The 17,779-nt window shown below is 38.9% G+C and overlaps 1 protein-coding gene across 2 annotated transcripts in view; it reads left to right on the top strand.

Annotated features, from left to right (window-relative positions):
- The window catches only part of NTN4 (netrin 4), a 129,515-nt gene extending 116,462 nt beyond the window's left edge, over positions 1–13,053 (top strand). For both annotated transcript variants that reach the window (XM_054441953.2, XM_054441952.2), the window contains exons 8-10: positions 610–678; positions 4,870–5,040; positions 11,636–13,053. In XM_054441953.2, the coding sequence (XP_054297928.1) occupies positions 610–678; positions 4,870–5,040; positions 11,636–11,772 (377 nt within the window). In that variant the 3' untranslated portion in view covers positions 11,773–13,053. The remainder of the gene's footprint in view (positions 1–609; positions 679–4,869; positions 5,041–11,635) is intronic.
- The last annotated feature ends 4,726 nt before the right edge of the window (positions 13,054–17,779 follow it).

Genomic DNA, 17,779 nt, shown 5'->3' with positions numbered 1-17,779 from the left:
ACATTGTACTTCTCCCAGACCACTTATCACTTTATCACTTTTTGTACACTTGGTTTCTTCACCTTACTGAATTGCAAGCCTTAAGGCAAGAATTGTATCTTGCTTATCTTTATGGTGCTGAAGTGCGAAGCACCATGCCTTGCATACCAAAGGTGCTCAATAAATACTTTTAAAATGGATAACAACAAAAAAATTGGACGACATTACCTTCAAGGGACTGCCCAATCAGTTTATTTAATTTCACTTTTGTTGTGGTGAACATTAACTGCAGAAAGACAATTGTTTTCCATTCAGTTTTTCCTTTCTATTAGCATGGAATATTAATACTAGACTGTATTTATCACAACATCAATTACAAGCATTGAAATATATCACTGTTTCTACCTTCTGTATTTCTCTTGGATGAATACTTTATTGGAAGATAACTAATTTAGAAAGAGACTCTACTTCCTTTGAATGACTTTCGTGGTTCCTCGGTACTTACAGATTACGTTGTATGCATCACTCAAGGCTTAAAGGGATGTGTTATCTGGATGCACTTGCTGATCTCTTATTTTTTCTTTCTTTGTTTTTCTAATAACTAACACCATTTTAATTTACTTTCCGTAGGTAAATGTGAATGCAAGGAACAGACATTAGGAAATGCCAAGGCATTCTGTGGAATGAAATATTCATACGGTGAGTCTGAAATCCTTGAATGCTTCTGAGAACCTGTTCATACTAAGTTTAGAGAATTTTTAAGAAAATAGGAGGCCTGACTGATGACATTGTGTATAAATGAAAGCACAAAGCATTAGTCTTACATAATAACACTAAACACAGTGTTCTGGTCTTGAGCTAGATTTTCTTGATGTAGATGGTGATGGATGTCCCAGGGAGGACAGGATGCTTGTAGAGCAAAGGTAGAGTTATTATACCATAAGAAAAAGAGGCAGAGAGCAGAAAGAAGAAATCATGATATGAAATCCTTTCTCATGGATATTTCTTGCCTTATTCATCTAAAAGGGACATTTCTAGCCACTTCAGTGACTCTTGTGTTCATTTGTCATGCAGTAATACTGAGTAGAAATCAGTTTAAGGCAGCATTTCACTATGGTTGAGAGCACAGGCTTTGGACTCAGACCTATGTGAGTTTGATTTCTGGCTTATTGGGTGGGAGACTTAACCTCTCCAAACTTGTTTCCTCATCTCTAAAATAGGGATCATGCCACCTTCCTCGTGGAATGAGATGTTTGAAAAGCATGCAGCACATTACCTAGCACATATTCGATGCTCGGTAAATGGTAGGGGGAGGGAGACGATGTCTTATTTGTGAGGCACTGAGACCAGCTCTCCACCTGGGTCTCTTCCCCACCCTCTCTGTATACTCTAGACAACCCTATCTTTCAAATAACAGGAAAATACATCCTGTACAAAAAGGGAAATGGCACTGCCTAAGTAAAGACTGTTACTATCTTCAAATGGCTTTATATTTACTATTAAATATATTAAGATATCATATCTTGCCAACACATTCTTGCCTAGTGTCAGAGACTTTTTTTTTTTTAGACAGAGTCTCGCTTTGTTGCCTAGGCTAGAGTGCAGTGGCACAATCTAGACTCACTGCAACTTCCACCTTCTGGGTTCAAGCGATTCTCATACCTCAACCACCTGAATAGCTGGGATTACAGGTATATGCCACCATGCCCAGCTAATTTTTTTTTCTCTTTTTTTTTTTTTTTTTTTGAGACGGAGTCTCACTGTGTCACCCAGGCTGGAGTGCAATGATGCAATCTTGCCTCATTGCAACCTCCACCTCCCGGGTTCAAGCAATTCTCCTGCCTCAGCCTCCCAAGTAGCTGGGACTCCAGGCATGTGCCACCATGCCCAGCTAATTTTTGTATTTTTAGTAGAGACAGGGTTTCACCATGTTGGTCAGGCTGGTCTTGAACTCCTGACCTCGTGATCCGCCTGCCTCGCCCTCCCAAAGTGCTGGAATTACAGGCGTGAGCCACCGCGCCTGGCCTGATTTTTGTATTTTTAGCAGAGATGGGGTTTCACCATGTTGGCCAGGCTGGTTCTGGACTTCTGACCTCAAATGATCTGCCTGCCTCAGCCTCCCAAAGTGCTGGGATGACAGGCATGAGCCACCATACCCCGCCTGAGACTTTTTATTATTCTATAATATATATGGCCTGAAATATACACTACAATGAGGAGAAAATTTTAAGTCATGATTTATGAAACCAAGTATTTAGGTTCTGGATAACATTGTCTCTAATCTCATACAAGATTTTAAAAAGTAAATAAGTGGTAAAAACCTCATGAATCTTATCTAAAATTACATGCACACTTCCCTCTCCACTTTCTAACTTGGCTAAATAATAGAAGAAAACTTCTGAAATGTACAGCACTCAATAAAGGAAAGGCAGTTTAGAGGGAATGGCATTGACTATTAAGAGCAAAGAATATGATAATTTAGTTCAAAGTCAGTTCATTCAGTGAAAATATCAACTGGTTTTCCTTATCACATCAACTTGGTAGCTCTCTGAATTTACAAATAACCAATCTTTTAATACAACTGCATTAATTTTCTACTTAAGAAGAATCTGAACCCTCTTAATGTAATGAAACATCTTGGTCTTATTAAGTGCAATACTGCTACAGACCTGGAAAAAATTGGTTTCCTCCTCCCCATTCCCTGGCTTAATAGAAAAAAAAAAAAAACACTTGACTTACTTGCTTACTCCTTTAGCAAATATCTATTGAGCAATAGAAGTGACAGACAAGGTCCCTGCTCTCTTTGAGCTTACAAGTCTAGTGGAATAATAATAGCGAACATTTACTGAGCGTTAGCCACACGCCGGGCACTATGCTCCCTGTCCTTCATGCATTTATCTCATCAGGCTTCTAGCCCAAACTCTACCTCTAGCCAACCAGTTATATGAACTTGAACGGTTCACTTTATTTATTTGTTTTATTTATTTATTTATTTATTTATTTATTTTTGAGAGGTGGAGATTTGCTCTGTCACCCAGGCTGGAGTGCAGTGGCGTGATCTGGACTCACTGCAACCTCTGCCTCCCGGTTTCAAGCATTTCTCCTGGCTCAGCTTCCCAAGTAGCTGGGACTACAAGCATGCACTACCACGCCCAGCTAAATTTTTTGTATTTTTTAGTAGAGATGGGATTTCACTGTATGTTGGCCAGGGTGGTCTCAAACTCCTGACCTCAGGTGATCCACCCACCTCAGCCTCCCAAACTACTGGGATTACAGGCGTGAGCCACTGCACCTGGCCTTAATTTCTTAAAACTTGCTTCCTCACGTATAAAATACATGAGCTTTTAAGACCCCTTAGAAGTCTAAAATGTGATGACTTCATAAAGATAGCTGTCTGACGCTGTATTCGCAGAGTATGAGACCAGCCAAGATAGAGTGCTCTCATTACACACACTCTTCCATGGAGATGTGGATAAGCCGATAAGAACTTCCCTGTGAAAAAAAAAAATATATATATATATATGAAAATTAGCCGGGCATGGTGGCCTGTAATCCCAGCTACTCAGGAGGCTGAGGCAGGAAGAATTGCTTGAACCCTCGGAGGCGGAGGTTGCAGTGAGCCAAGATTGTGCCATTGTACTCCAGCCTGGATGACAGAGCGAGACTCCATCAAAAAAAAAAAAAAAAAAAGAACTTCCCTATGTTCCCTAGTGTTCCTGAGTAGCTCAGTGATCCTTAGCTTTACTTTCCTTCCGACCCCAAATTATTCCATTACTTAATCCCCAGCCACATCAATTTCATCAATGGGAGGGCGTAATAGAATCATGAGTCATACAGAATACTGGAGCTCCGTCGTCATGCATGGGTGTCCAGCCCTTTGAATGTGAAGACTTTTTGGTTTATCTGTGGTGGCGGATATCACAAAAATTATGCACAGACTTTTTGTTTCAGTTCATCAGCTATCATTAGTGTTAGCGTACTTTATGTGTGGTCCAGTGTGGCCCAGGGAAGTCAAGAGGTTGGACACCCATTAAGGGACAGCTTCCCTAACTCCAGTCAGCTTGCATTTTATGCCAGGAGAAGAATATTAAGTAGTCAATCGTATTATTTAATCTCTTTAGAATATGCAAAATATATTCTAGCAGTAGCATTTTGCTCTCTATCATAACATTAAACACAATCAGCCACAAAAGCATAATATAGTAAGAACCTAAATAAAAGCCAGGATAATTCTACTTCCTATGTTTCCTCTCTCTGTTTAGATTGGTAGCCGAATGTATTTAAGATTATAATTGCAATAGGCAAATGGTTGATATTCTCTTAGGATAATGATATTGGAGGGAGTCACATTTGAAATTGCCTAACACATAAGAATATCGTTAATATAGATAAATGAGATAAAGCCAGTGCAAAACTGAATGAGCCTATGATTTTTTTTAATTTAGTATTTTTTTTTTTTATTTCAATAGTTTTGGGGGAACAGGTGGTTTTTGGTTGCATGGATAAGTTCTTTAGCGGTGATTTCTGAGATTTTAGTGCACCCATCATCCAAGCAGTGTAGACTGTACCCAATGTGTAGTCTTTTATCCCTCACCCCCTCTCACCCTTCCCCGAGTCCCCAAAGTAAGTGTTATATCATTCTTAGGTCTTAGCTCCCACTTGTAAGTGAGAACATAATAAGGTTTGGTTTCCCATTCCTGAGTTACTTTCCTTAGAATAATGGCTTCTGACTCCATCCAAGTTAATGCTTAATGATTTTTAAAGCAAATTTTCACATCCTCATCATCAATTCACCTTTCCATTATATTCTGAAATGCATATTTAAGTGTTGTTCAAACTTCAAATGATAATATGAAATTCTATGTGTTTTGACTTCTGTGTTGTTAACAGTGCTAAAAATAAAGATTTTATCAGCTCATGATAAAGGTACTCATGTTGAAGTCAATGTGAAGATTAAAAAGGTCTTAAAATCTACCAAACTGAAGATTTTCCGAGGAAAGCGAACATTATATCCAGAATCATGGACGGACAGAGGATGCACTTGTCCAATCCTCAATCCTGGTGAGTATTAGACTTTCCTATCTTAGTACCTACCTTGTCTCTGCTGATTTGCTGCTTGTCTTACATCCTCTGAAGCACAACATAAACAAACTCAGCAGGAACATCTCTCCTTTTCACCATCTGACTCCTGCGGAAAATCCAAATGCAATTCTTTGAACTAACATCGAAAAATTATTTCTCTTCCATGTGCTTTATAAAACTTTAATATTTTAAAATCCAGAAATATAATACTCTCTATCCTAAAAGAGGAGGCTCAGATTGGTTCCAGGTGCCAGTTGCATAGAAAGCACTTTCATGAATTTATCTGCCACTTACTCTTTATCTGAAAGCTAGGTCCTATTACAGTAGAACCTGTTCCCAAAGGAAGTTCAAATGCAAAATTCCATCTGTGGAAATAATATTGAATTCATTTCGACTATTGCTTGAAAAGCATGTTTCTCCTGGAGAGAAAACAGCTCTCAAGTTCTCATCATCTTGTTTTCATGAAATGATATTTCTGGTTTCAAATTAGAAACAGCAGAAATAAACAAAACAAAAACTGTAGGATTTTAGAGCAACTTGAAATGGAGAGAAATTTGATTTGCACCTTTAAATGTTATAACAGAAGTGAAGACAAATAAATAAGCACAGGGGTTCTTGCCCCAAGCACATGGTTATCCTGGGTTATAAGCTGCTTATTTCTCTGTCCCCCTCATCAAATTTGAGGATGGGATTTAGGCTTTTGATCACAGTATCTTCAATACCTACCATTAGTACCCAGATAATGGTAACATAATACTTAGCAGGTTCTAATAAAACAAATCATAATTCAAAAAATCCTCTGCATCTCCCTGCTTGTGTGATCGTCATCTGTGTCTTAGTGGCACTGATGAAACAGGTGCATTATTTATGTTCTTGTTCTAATTCCTTCCCCATATAAGCTCATTGTTACGTTAATAAGAAGTCTTTTGCACCCAGCCTGGCCAACATAGTGAAACCCCATCTCTATTAAAAATACAAAAATTAGCCCAGTGTGGTGGTACGCACCTGTAGTCCCAGCTACCCATTAGGTTGAGGCAGGAGAATCACTTGAACCCAGGAGGCAGAGGTTGCAGTGAGCTGAGATCGCGCCACTGCACTCCAGCTTGGGTGACAGAGCAACACTCCAGCCTGGGTGACAGAGCAACACTCCATCTCAAAAAAAAAAAAAAGTCTTTTTCGGTCTTTGATTAATAAATTTGAGAGAAACAGATTACTGAGAGAGAAAGAGAAAGAGAGCATAAACTAACAATAAAATATCCCCTCAGTCTAAACAAACTCAACATTGATACAGAACTTTTGATTTTGGCCAAGTGTTGACCAATCTCTCACATCCTTTTCTACCCTTTCAATAATATATTTAAATTAATTTAGATTTTAATAAAGAAACTGTGAAAAATAATGTTTTAAATTATATAAATAAATAGATAGACTGGGCATGGTGGTTCACGCCTGTAATTTCAGCACTTTAGGAGGCCAAGGTGGGAGGATAGCTTGAGCTCAGGAGTTCAAGACCAGTCTAGGCAAAATAGTGAGACCCAGTATCTACAAAAAAATTTTTTAAAAATTAGCTGGGTGTGGTGGCACATTCCTGTAGTCCCAACTACTTGGAAGGCTGAGGTAGGAGGATCACTTGAGCCAGGGAAGTCAAAGCTGCAGTGAGCCATGATTGAGCCACTGCACTCCAGCCTGGGCAAACGGAGCAAGACCCTATCTCAAAAGAAATTAAAAATACATAAATAAATAAAATTCCAAAGAACAAATTGAAGTAATAAGAATCCTGGGCTTTGAATACAAGAAACTAAAAATAATTCATGTAAGTTCTATTTCCCAGTGATTTGTGCTTAGAGGCATCTCTTATAAGAGCTTTCCTACTGTCTTGGCAAAAGAAAAAAAAAGTCTGCCCAGTTTAGTGAGACATTAAAAACAAAAGCTTTGACCATGTGAGCCACCCTCCAGGAAGTGAACTATACTTCCTAATCAGGTTTCTGCCAAGCCAAGTCAAAGAATCAACTGAGTTCATCACAATTGAAAACATAAGCGCAATTATTCAAAGAATTCTTGAAAACATGTTTACTTGCTTTGAAGAAAAGACTGGAACTTGCCAAAGCAAAACCAGACACTCTTTCATTTTACTTTGTTTTTCCATTTTTACAAGTTCAACAGCTAAGGCCAAAGAAAGCTGATAAGAAAACTGAAACCTTACACGCCAACCTGCTTCCTTGGCTACTTTGGAAAAGAAACAATCCTATTGGGTATCCCTGCATATTCATTCTTAATTCATGCATACATTTACTCATTCATCAGTCATATATTTTAGAACACCAAAACTAGCACTAAAGTATTGTATTTTCTTTTTCTATGGATACAAAATAAACTTCGTGTTCTCAAATGTGTAGCAAAGTAGATGTCAAAACCCTAGAGATAGGAAAATAAAATATAAATGCTAATAAGAGGTTTTTAAAGAACATCGTTTTGCATGTTTGTTTTTGGTGTGATGCTGCTTCATAATTTATGGTTTTAATCAGTATTGTTTTTATCAATTTAACTTATACTAATGGTAAATTCCTGTTTATTCTATTGGTAGTTTCAAAGTAAATTAATGTAAAAATACTAGACAACCCTGAGATTGATTTCTTTCTTTTTTTTCTTTTTTTAAAGACAGTTCTGTGCTCTGTTGCCCAGGCTAGAGTGGTGGTACTATCACTGCTCACTGCAGCCTCGACCTCCCAGGCTCAAGCAATCCTCCCGCCTCAGCCTCTTGAGTAGCTAGGACTACAGACGTGCCACCAAACCCAGCTAATTTTTGTTTGTTTGTGTTTTTGTAGACAGGGTCTTGCTATGGTCTCAAACGGGTCTCAAACTCCTGGTCTCAAGCAGTCCTCCCACCTCGGCCTCCCAAAGCACTGGGATTACAGGCGAGAGCCACTGCATCCAGCCCTAACCTTGAAGTTTAAATTGATTATTGTATTTTTAAATGAGGAGTTTATTATTTTAGACAGTATACGAACAATTTTAAGGCTATTATATTTTTAACTAGTCTGTTAATTAAATATTGAGATTCTTTTTCATGCAGAAGTTAAGGTCACCTTTTATAATTTAAATGCCTTTTCATTCATTTTACATTGTACTCTCCAGTGTTTGAAACCTCTCTGTGTCATTATTTTCCTTTTTCTGTTTTTCTGAAAACACCATAATAGCTTTTTTTAAAGTTTAAGATTAGTTTCTTTTAATAATCTTTTAGCAGGGTGCAGTGGCTCACACCTGTAATCCCAGCACTTTGGGAGGTTGAGGTGGGTGGATCGCTTGAGCCTAGGAGTTTGCGGGCAGCCTGGGCAACACGGTGAAACCCCATCTCTAACAGAAAATACAAAAATTAGCCAGGTATGGTGGCATGAGCCTGTTGTCCCAGCTACTCAGAAGGCAGAGGTGGAAGGATTACCTGAGCCTAGGGAGATGGAGGCTACAGAGTTGAGATGGTGCCACTGCACGTCAGCCTGGGTGACAGAGTGAGACCGTGTCAAAAAAAAAAAAAAAAAGAAAAAGGAAGAACGGAAGGAGAGGAGAGGGGAGCGGAGGGGAGGGGAGGGGAGGGGAGTGGAGGGGAGACATTTAGGGGAAATTTTTAAATTTCACATTTCTATCCCCCAGAGATCATCTCTGTTAATAGCTTAGGCAAATCCTTTCCAATCTTCCTCTGTGTGTATGTATTATATTTTTTAACCAAAACGATATCATAGTATATGCTCCATTCTGTAACCTGCATTATTCTGTTAATAAGCTTTACCTTCAATTTCAGTTGATTTTCATATTATCTAATACTCAGGTCATATTTCTATTTCCCAACTGATCCCAAAATGTCCTCTAGAGCTGATTTGTCCTTGCCAGTATTCAATCCAGGATCACACATTATATCTAGTTTTTCAGTCCCTCAAGTCTCTTTTATTCTAGCACAGTTCCTTTTTTATGACTTGTTGAGGAAACCAGGTCAGATGCCCTATCCATTATCTGACCATCAACATTTGTGTGTTTGGTTCATTTATGGTGGTATTTAGCTTGTTCCTCTATCTCTTCTATCTCCTGTAATCTCTAAAGAAAGGCTTGATTGATTCAAGACAAACATTTTGGCTAGAGTCCATTATAGAGATCATTGTGTGCTTCATGTTGAACCATGTCGAATGCACATGGTACCTGGATAACCTCCCATCAGTGTCTCTAAGCTTGACCTCTGGATTACAATGAAGGCACTCTGATCTCTCCATTGCCAAAGTTTTGTTTTACCTTTAGAGATAGAAAAGAATGAGTGTGATATTATGTAGCATTCTACACGCATCCAGCTTTCCATTAACCGTTCATTTAATGACTTTATCGCCAATTGATAATCCTTTCCTGAATCAATAATTTCATTAGAGTCTGAGAAATGATGTTTTTCTAATTCTTTTGAATTCTCTTCTCTTATTAGCTGGCATTCTTCTGTAAGAGGGCTTTCTGTCTCAAGCTGGGTAACTAGGTTATTATGAAATACAGTTCTTATTGTAAAGACAGGACAAATGCTACATTCTTTCCCTTTAATTTCTAATTTTCAAAGTAAGAAATGGTTTTAACAGCTACCTCTAAAGATGACAAGTTAATTTTTCTCTGGCTTTCTCATTTTTTAGTGTCATTTTGGAATTAGGGATTTCTATGGATTTAATGTGTTTTCCATAAACACAATTATTATGTTTCTTGGTGCTCAACTTATCACAGCTTTGACAAGTTATAACCCCTTCCTGCTAGCTGCTGTGTCCTTTTAAAAAGACACACATTCATCTTTGAAAGCTTTCTTGTTTTTTAACACAATAAGATGTCCCATGCTCAACTCCCTGCCCTGAATCTGGAATAAGCCATTTTCCAAGAAGCCTGTATGGTTGTTACAGGTGTTCCTTACTACTTGGATGACATTTTTTTTCTCAGTCATTTTAGTGAAAAACGAGCAACGAATCAATTTAAATTGTGAAATTAAATTGATATTTTCGTTGAATTTTAGCATCTAGCATTCACTTAATTTAGTTTTTAAAAGTGTGTCTCTATTTTATATTGGAAAGTTTTTATTTTATAAACATAATTATTTTATCTATCCTATAATTTTTAAAAATTGTTCCTAAATACCAAAATCTATGTTATTACAAACATTAACTAAGGACAATTATTGTATTTCTTTTTACTAATCTATAGGTGATGAGACTGTCCTTTCATTTCTTGGATGTATTAGCTAAAATTTGTTATCTAAAGCTTGAAACGAATTTTGAATACAAGGTCATCACAAGATCTAGGCAAGTTTTATCATTTATTTAGTTTTTTTTTTTTAATGTATGACAAACAAACATCCAATTCCAAAAACACATAGGCTTTATGTAGGGAATATGTGTTATTTTCTATAATTCATAGCTTCTTTCCTATATGTTTTCCCAAATGCTTGTTTCACTTTTATAAAAATCCTCCTTAGGCTGAGCACGGTGGCTCATGCCTATAATCCCAGCACTTTGGGAGGCCGAGGCAGGCGGATCACCTGAGGTCAGGAGTTCGAGACCAGCCTGGCCAACATGGTAAAACCCTGTCTCTACTGAAAATACAAAAATTAGCGGGGCATGGTGGTGCACGCCTGCAATCCCAGCTACTTGGGAGGCTGAGGCACAAGAATTGCTTAAACCCAGGAGGCAGAGGTTGCAGTGAACCAAGACGGCACCCCTGTACTCCAGCCTAGACAACAGAGCGAGACTCCATCCAAAAACAAAACAAAACAAAACAAAAACAAAAAAAACCTCCTTAATATACACTACCATATAATACACAGTGAGTATCCAAGATGTACTGATCTAGGGCAGTATGATAAGTGTCCTTAGAACCCTCAGTTCTTTGCCATAGAGCATGGTATAGTACAAAGGAAAGGTTCTAGACTCAGCATGACCTGAGTTTGAGTCTAGGTGCTGCTACACTTACAAAAAGATATCGAACAAGTTTCTTAGCCTTGCTGAGCCTCAGTTTCCTCATTTGCAAAACAAGAAGGAAAAAAATATCTACCTCACATGGTCATTTTCAAAGCTAAACGAGATCATACATGTAAAGCATACATGCGCTAAGCATAGTAAATGCTTACTAAATGGCAGCTATTAATGTTTCTTACTCCTTATTCCAACCCTGAATATATAAAACTGCTGGAGTCAGGAAGGCGTGGTGGCTCACACCTGTAATCCCAGCACTTTAGGAGGCCGAGGTGGGCAGATGGCTTGAGTCCAGGAGCTCGAGACCAGCCTGGGCAACATGATGAAACCTCATCTCGACAAAAAATAGGAAAAAATTACCTGGGAGTGGTGGCGCACACCTGTAGTACCAACTACCTGGGAGGCTGAGGAGGGAGGATTACCTAAACCCAGGAGACTGAGGCTGCAGTGAGCCAGGATTATGCCACTACACTCTGGCCTCGGTAACAGAGCAAGACCTTGTCTCAAAATAAATGCAAAAGAAAACCTGCTGGAGTCACATCTCTTCCTTCAACAAAGTGTGATACTATATAGCCCCTAATTTTGTTCTCTTTTAGGTTTGGAATACCTTGTAGCAGGACATGAGGATGTAAGAACAGGGAAACTAATTGTGAATATGAAAAGCTTTGTCCAGCACTGGAAACCTTCTCTTGGAAGAAAAGTCATGGATATTTTAAAAAGAGAGTGCAAGTAGCATTAAGATGGATAGCACATAATGGCACTTGTCTATGTACAAAACACAAACTTTAGAGCAAGAAGACCTCAGACAGGAAACTGGAATTTTTTAAAGTGCCAAAACATATAGAAATGTTTGAATGCATGGGTCTCATCTAACTTATCTCTTCTGGACCCATGTTTAAATACAGTTTTATTTCATGAAGAGAAATGAAAACCCCTACACTGATACCTGTTTTCTATGGGACTGATTCTGAAATTCTTAACTATTAAGAATATTTTAATAGCAGCATGACATTTAGCGGTAATCCATTAAGGGCAGTACCTCTAACAAGGACGACTTCCAGCTTCAGCTATGTTACTTACGTTTGATGCTACTTAATGAATGAGGTTTTAAGGAATCCCCAACCCTACTATCAGAAAAGGTGTTTCTTAAAAAAAGAGCCTTCTCTTGTGTGTTATGCATGAACTTTGGTCTGTAGGTGTTAAATGGAACCTCTCTATGTGTATATAGTATTTCCTTGTATAAAGCACTTTACTACCTACCACTTGTGTTGTGAACGTTTGGAGACTGCTGTTGAAAGAAGGAAAAGGGTGTGTGAGAAAGCCTACTGAAGCAGCAGCACTGCCACTACATGTGGACAAAAGTGACCATATAAAAGAAGTTGTGTTATTTAACTCTGAATACTTGGAGAAACTAGGTGAAGATGCAACCAGAAAGGAGAATATGTATGCATGAAGTCTCAGCTTCAAGCTGGAGGCTAGATTCCAAGATGACAGCCATGATGAAACTTTTTAAAAAACTAAACCAGAAGAGACTTTAAAATAAGAGAAAGAAATCATAAATGTAGACATATGCTTGGCTAAAGGGGAAATGAACTTTAAATTTTAAAGAGCTCATTTGCAATGCACTTGTATACACTTCAAAAATTATTGTAGACACAGAATTTGTTATATTTTTGTGCTTAGTATTTAAACCTGAACATTGAAACAGTTTTCCTCCTTGTCTTTCTTAACAGTAATAGTCATTATATTTACCTGTTTTTTAACACAATGTATGTGATAGTCAACAAATCACAGTTTTTCATTATTATTCATCTTCTGTACCCATGCATAACCACTATACATAGTTTCTTTTGTACTTGAATATACAAAACATGAACACAGTGCCATATGAATAATTTCACATACAGAACTTTTTTTTCCCTGAAGTCCTGTGGACTTGCAAAAATATATATATATTGCTTTGTTAATTTGTTTTTATATTTCATATATGTAATAAAGGAATATGATCTCCTGATTTTTGTCTCATTTCTTAACTCAGTGATGCTAAAGATTATCTTCTCATAATGAGGGAACTTAAATCTAATTCATTAATTTAAGAAAATAAAAGAAGACCTTACTTCCTCTCTATTACTCTGGGGTTTTGGAATGGAGTGGAAGCTAACTCAGATGGATTTATTTTCTGTAGCCTTTAGACACAAACTTTTTTCATCAGATACATTGTGATTTTTATATTAATTTTAACTAATTTTAAAAGTAATAAATGTTCATTGTTGAAAACACAGAAAAAGCCTAACGGGAAAAAATATTTATACTCCAGCCATCCTGGGATAAGAGCCGTTAGCACTCTGGTGTCTATAACGTAGACTGTTTTCTGTGCATACATATATATGTTTTATATAAGTGGAATTATACTAAACATAGTCTTATGAAATCTGCTTTTTCACCTGCAGCATGTCTCTTAGCTTCTTACCTATCCTATCTTATCCTGGTAGGTGGACCACTATCTAGTATGGTTATCATTTAGAAGCAACTTATAAAACATGTTGTTAAGTATAGCATGCCAAAAAAAGTATTTTAAATACATCAGATACAGAATTTTCCATTTCACTTTATTTAAAATAACAAATACCCACTTTAAAAAGAGTAGAAATTTTTGTTTTGTTTGTTTTTTGAGAGGGAGTCTCGCTCTGTCCCCCAGGCTGGAGTGCAGTGGCGCGATCTTGGCTCACTGCAAGCTCCGCCTCCCGGGTTCATGCCATTCTCCTGCCTCAGCCTCCCGAGTAGCTGGGACTACAGGCACCCGCCAACAAGCCCAGCTATTTTTTATATTTTTAGTAGAGACGGGGTTTCACCGTGTTAGCCAGGATGGTCTCGATCTCCTGACCTCGTGATCTGCCCATCTGGGCCTCTCAAAGTGCTAGGATTACAGGCATGAGCCACCATGCCTGGCCAAAGAGTAGAAATTTTTTAAAAAGAGTAGAAAAAAGTCCATAAAACATTAAGTTAAAAAAATTGCAGAACACATATAATTAGCCCCACCCAAAAACACATTTATAGTATATATAGTGTTTTTAAAGTTCTGAAAGAGGGCCAGGCACAGTGGCTCACAACTGCAATCATAGCACTTTTAGAGGCTGAGATGGGAGGATTTGTAAGGCCAGGAGTTTGGGACCAGCCTGGGCAATGAGTGAGACCCTCATCTCTTAAAAAAAGAAAAATAGCCAGGCATGATGGTGCACACGTGTAGTTTCAGCTACTCAGGAGGGTGAGGCAGCAGGATGTCTTGAGCATAGGCGTCCAAGGTTACAGTGAATTCAAGGTTACAGTGAGCTATGATCATGCCACCGTATTCCAGCCTGGGTGACTGATTAAGACCCTGTCTCAAATACATAAATAAAAGTTCTGAAAGAGAGACAGATTATAACAGTATTGGTCCCTGTCTGGCAAAGAATGAAGGAGATTTTTCCTTTCTTATTTTACATACATTGGTATTGGTTGACTTTCTTTCACTAATCATGTACTACTTTTGTAATTTTTTTTTTTTTTAATTGAGACAGAGTCTTGCTCTGTTACCCAGGCTGGAGTGCAGTGGCCTGATCTTGGCTCACTGCAGCCTTCGCCTCCCAGGTTCAAGCAATTCTCCTGCCTCAGCCTCCCGAGTAACTGGGATTACAGGCACTCACCACCACGCCCGACTAATTTTTGTATTTTTAGTGGAGACGGAGTTTCACCATGTTGGCCAGGTTGGTCTCGAACTCCTGACCTCAGGTGATCCACCTGCCTCAGCCTCCCAAAATGCTGGGATTACAGGTGTGAGCCACTGCACCCGGCCTGTAATTTATTTTATAAAACAAAATTTAACCAATTGTTTTTAAAGTGTGTTCAAGTAAAATCAGAACTGAAAGTTTAATTTTGTCTAGTTTACCAAATTGTTGGGTCCCAGTGTCTTCCCAGTCCTCTTTGACTAGAATCTGCTTCCTTCATTGCTCTTTCAAGTACCTTTTCCAGCAACATTCAAAAAGATAGGTTACTATTAGAACCGTTTCTTAAGGTCTTGATTTTCAAATCACTTGCAGCCTTCTAGTGCAGTTTTAAATTTCCTGTGAGCATCATTTGGCTTCCAAAGTGGAAAAAAAAAGGAAAAGGAAAAGAAAGAAACCTTATGTTCCCCATTTTGTAAATGCAAAGAAGAAAATGGAGCTGGCCCCCTCATGACCCCATTCCCATTCCCATCATCCCATCATCCCAACATCCCAACATCCCATCATCCCAACATCCCATCATCCCATCATCTCAACATCCCAACATCTCATCATCCCAACATCCCAACATCCCATCATCCCAATATCCCAACATCTCAACATCCCATCATCCCAACATCCCATCATCCCATCATCCCATCATCCCAACATCCCATCATCCCAACATCCCAACATCCCATCATCCCAACATCCCATCATCCCATCATCCCAACATCCCAACATCCCATCATCCCAACATCCCATCATCCCAACATCCCAACATCCCATCATCCCAATATCCCATCATCCCAACATCCCAACATCCCATCATCCCAACATCCCAACATCCCATCATCCCATCATCCCAACATCTCATCATCCCAACATCCCATCATCCCAACATCCCAACATCCCATCATCCCATCATCCCATCCCAAAATCCCAACATCCCAACATCTCATCATCCCAACATCCCAACATCCCATCATCCCATCATCCCATCATCCCAACATCCCATCATCCCATCATCCCCACATCCCATCCTGCCATCCTGCTACATGCACTTTCTCCTCCTTAGCCTCTTTCAAAATAACCACCTCGGTACTAAGGCAACGGAGTCAAATAAGACTTCCATCTATGGCTTCAGTGGAACCTGAACACTTCCTTCAAGAGCTACTGGGAAAATCTCTGCTCCTGGACCTTTACTCTGTGTGCCACTGGGCTTTATTAGTCAGCACTGAGTTTCATAATTGCCACATACCTATCCGTGTGATTTGCCTGAGGTCAACACAGCCTTGCCCTCTTCTTACATCATTTTCCCTGTAGAGGAATGTTACTAATATTTGCTATTTGATGCAATGGAAATTCTCAATAATAGGATAATCTTTTAATAGTGTCCTCTAAATGAGGTCAAATCTGTGGGGATATGACCATGAGCCAAATAGCAGTGTCCATCTGGCTATGTTAAAGAGAGAGCAAAGCCTATTATGGGTAAACATAGTTCTTGGGGACACTTTAGGTTCTTGCAAAACAAATCCTTTTCTAAACGATCAGAGACTTACCAATTCTAAAGGGTGGGAAAAAGAACCTTGAAAATGTCTCATGCTGGCAGTCCCTCTGCCACTCCCCTGGAATGCCTGAGAACAAGAGTGAGCACCGCCTGGCCCGCTGAGTTTTGTGAGAAGTCCCAGGACTGAATCGCTTTTGTGCGCATTGTTTCAATGATAAGCAGTCCCTGAGCCTAACTTTATCAAAGGGCCAAACTCACATCTTATTTCCCACAGTTTGGAAGGAAAATATTTATGAATAACATCAATTTTGCAAGAGAGATTGGTATGATAAAAATGGAATAGAAGCAAAAGGGTGTGCCTCAAATGACTGACAGTTTCTTTTTTTAAGTCTCTCAGAAAATGATTTGTCTGAAAATACTTTTTAAAAAATGATTCCCTAGTCCCTGTGTTCCTACACTTTCACCAAAGAAATGTAAACATGTCTCTACTTTTTAAGGATTACTGATTGTGTTTGAAATGTGCATTTTTTTAAATGACAAATTCCCAGATTTATTATCAGTCAGTTTATGTATGTGAATAACTAAAAAAGCAGAATGTTAGTCATAAGAAAGAAAGAAATATGCACTGGGGTAATAGATATTTCCAGAATGTGAGATGTATGTTCCATTAAGAGAGGGTTTTGGCCAGGTGCGGTGACTCATGCCTGTAATGCCAGTACTTGGTGAGGCCAAGGTGGGTGGATCACTTGAGCCCAAGAGTTTAAGACCAGCCTCGGCAACACAGGAGGACCTCATCTCTACAAAACCCACAAAAAATTAGCTGGGTGTGGTGGTGCATGCCTGTAATCCCAGCTACCTGGGAGGCTGAGGTGGGAGGATCGTTTGAGCCTGGGAGATGAAGGCCATCATTGCAACACTGCACTCCAGCCTGGGCCACAGAGTGAGACCCTGTCTTAAAGAAAAAAAGGAAGAGTTTTGGTAAATGCTGAATACATTTCTAGTTTCTTAGTATGTCACAGGTAGGGAACCATGTTCCAAAGTGTGATCATTAGTAATTAATTTATTATTAAATCCAAGAATATCCAAGATTTACTAGGAATGATTTAATCATAGTGTGCCCATGTAACCAGAGGGGAACAGCAGCCAGACAAGGAACCCTGCTTCCCAAAAAGAAAAACAACCACTGTTAGCAGATTTTCACAGTATCGGTTAAATATTCTGCCCAGAAACTCCCTGGATGCCTCCTCAGCTAGGACACTACCAAAGATTTCAAACTTGGTGAATAAAAAATAATCCCAGCACTTTGGAAGGCCAAGGTGGGAGGACTGCTTGAGCTCAGGAGCTCGAGACCAGCCTTGGTAACATAGTGAGACCACGTCTCTCCAAAAAAATAAAACAATTAGCAGAGCATGGTGGTGTGTGCCTATAGTCCTAGCTATTCAGGAGGCTGAGGTGAGGATCACTTGAGCCCAGGAGGTCGAGGCTGCAGT

Source organism: Pongo pygmaeus, chromosome 10, assembly GCF_028885625.2.
Source record: "Pongo pygmaeus isolate AG05252 chromosome 10, NHGRI_mPonPyg2-v2.0_pri, whole genome shotgun sequence".
NCBI lineage: Eukaryota > Metazoa > Chordata > Mammalia > Primates > Hominidae > Pongo > Pongo pygmaeus.
This window is presented reverse-complemented; position numbering and strand designations above follow the sequence as displayed.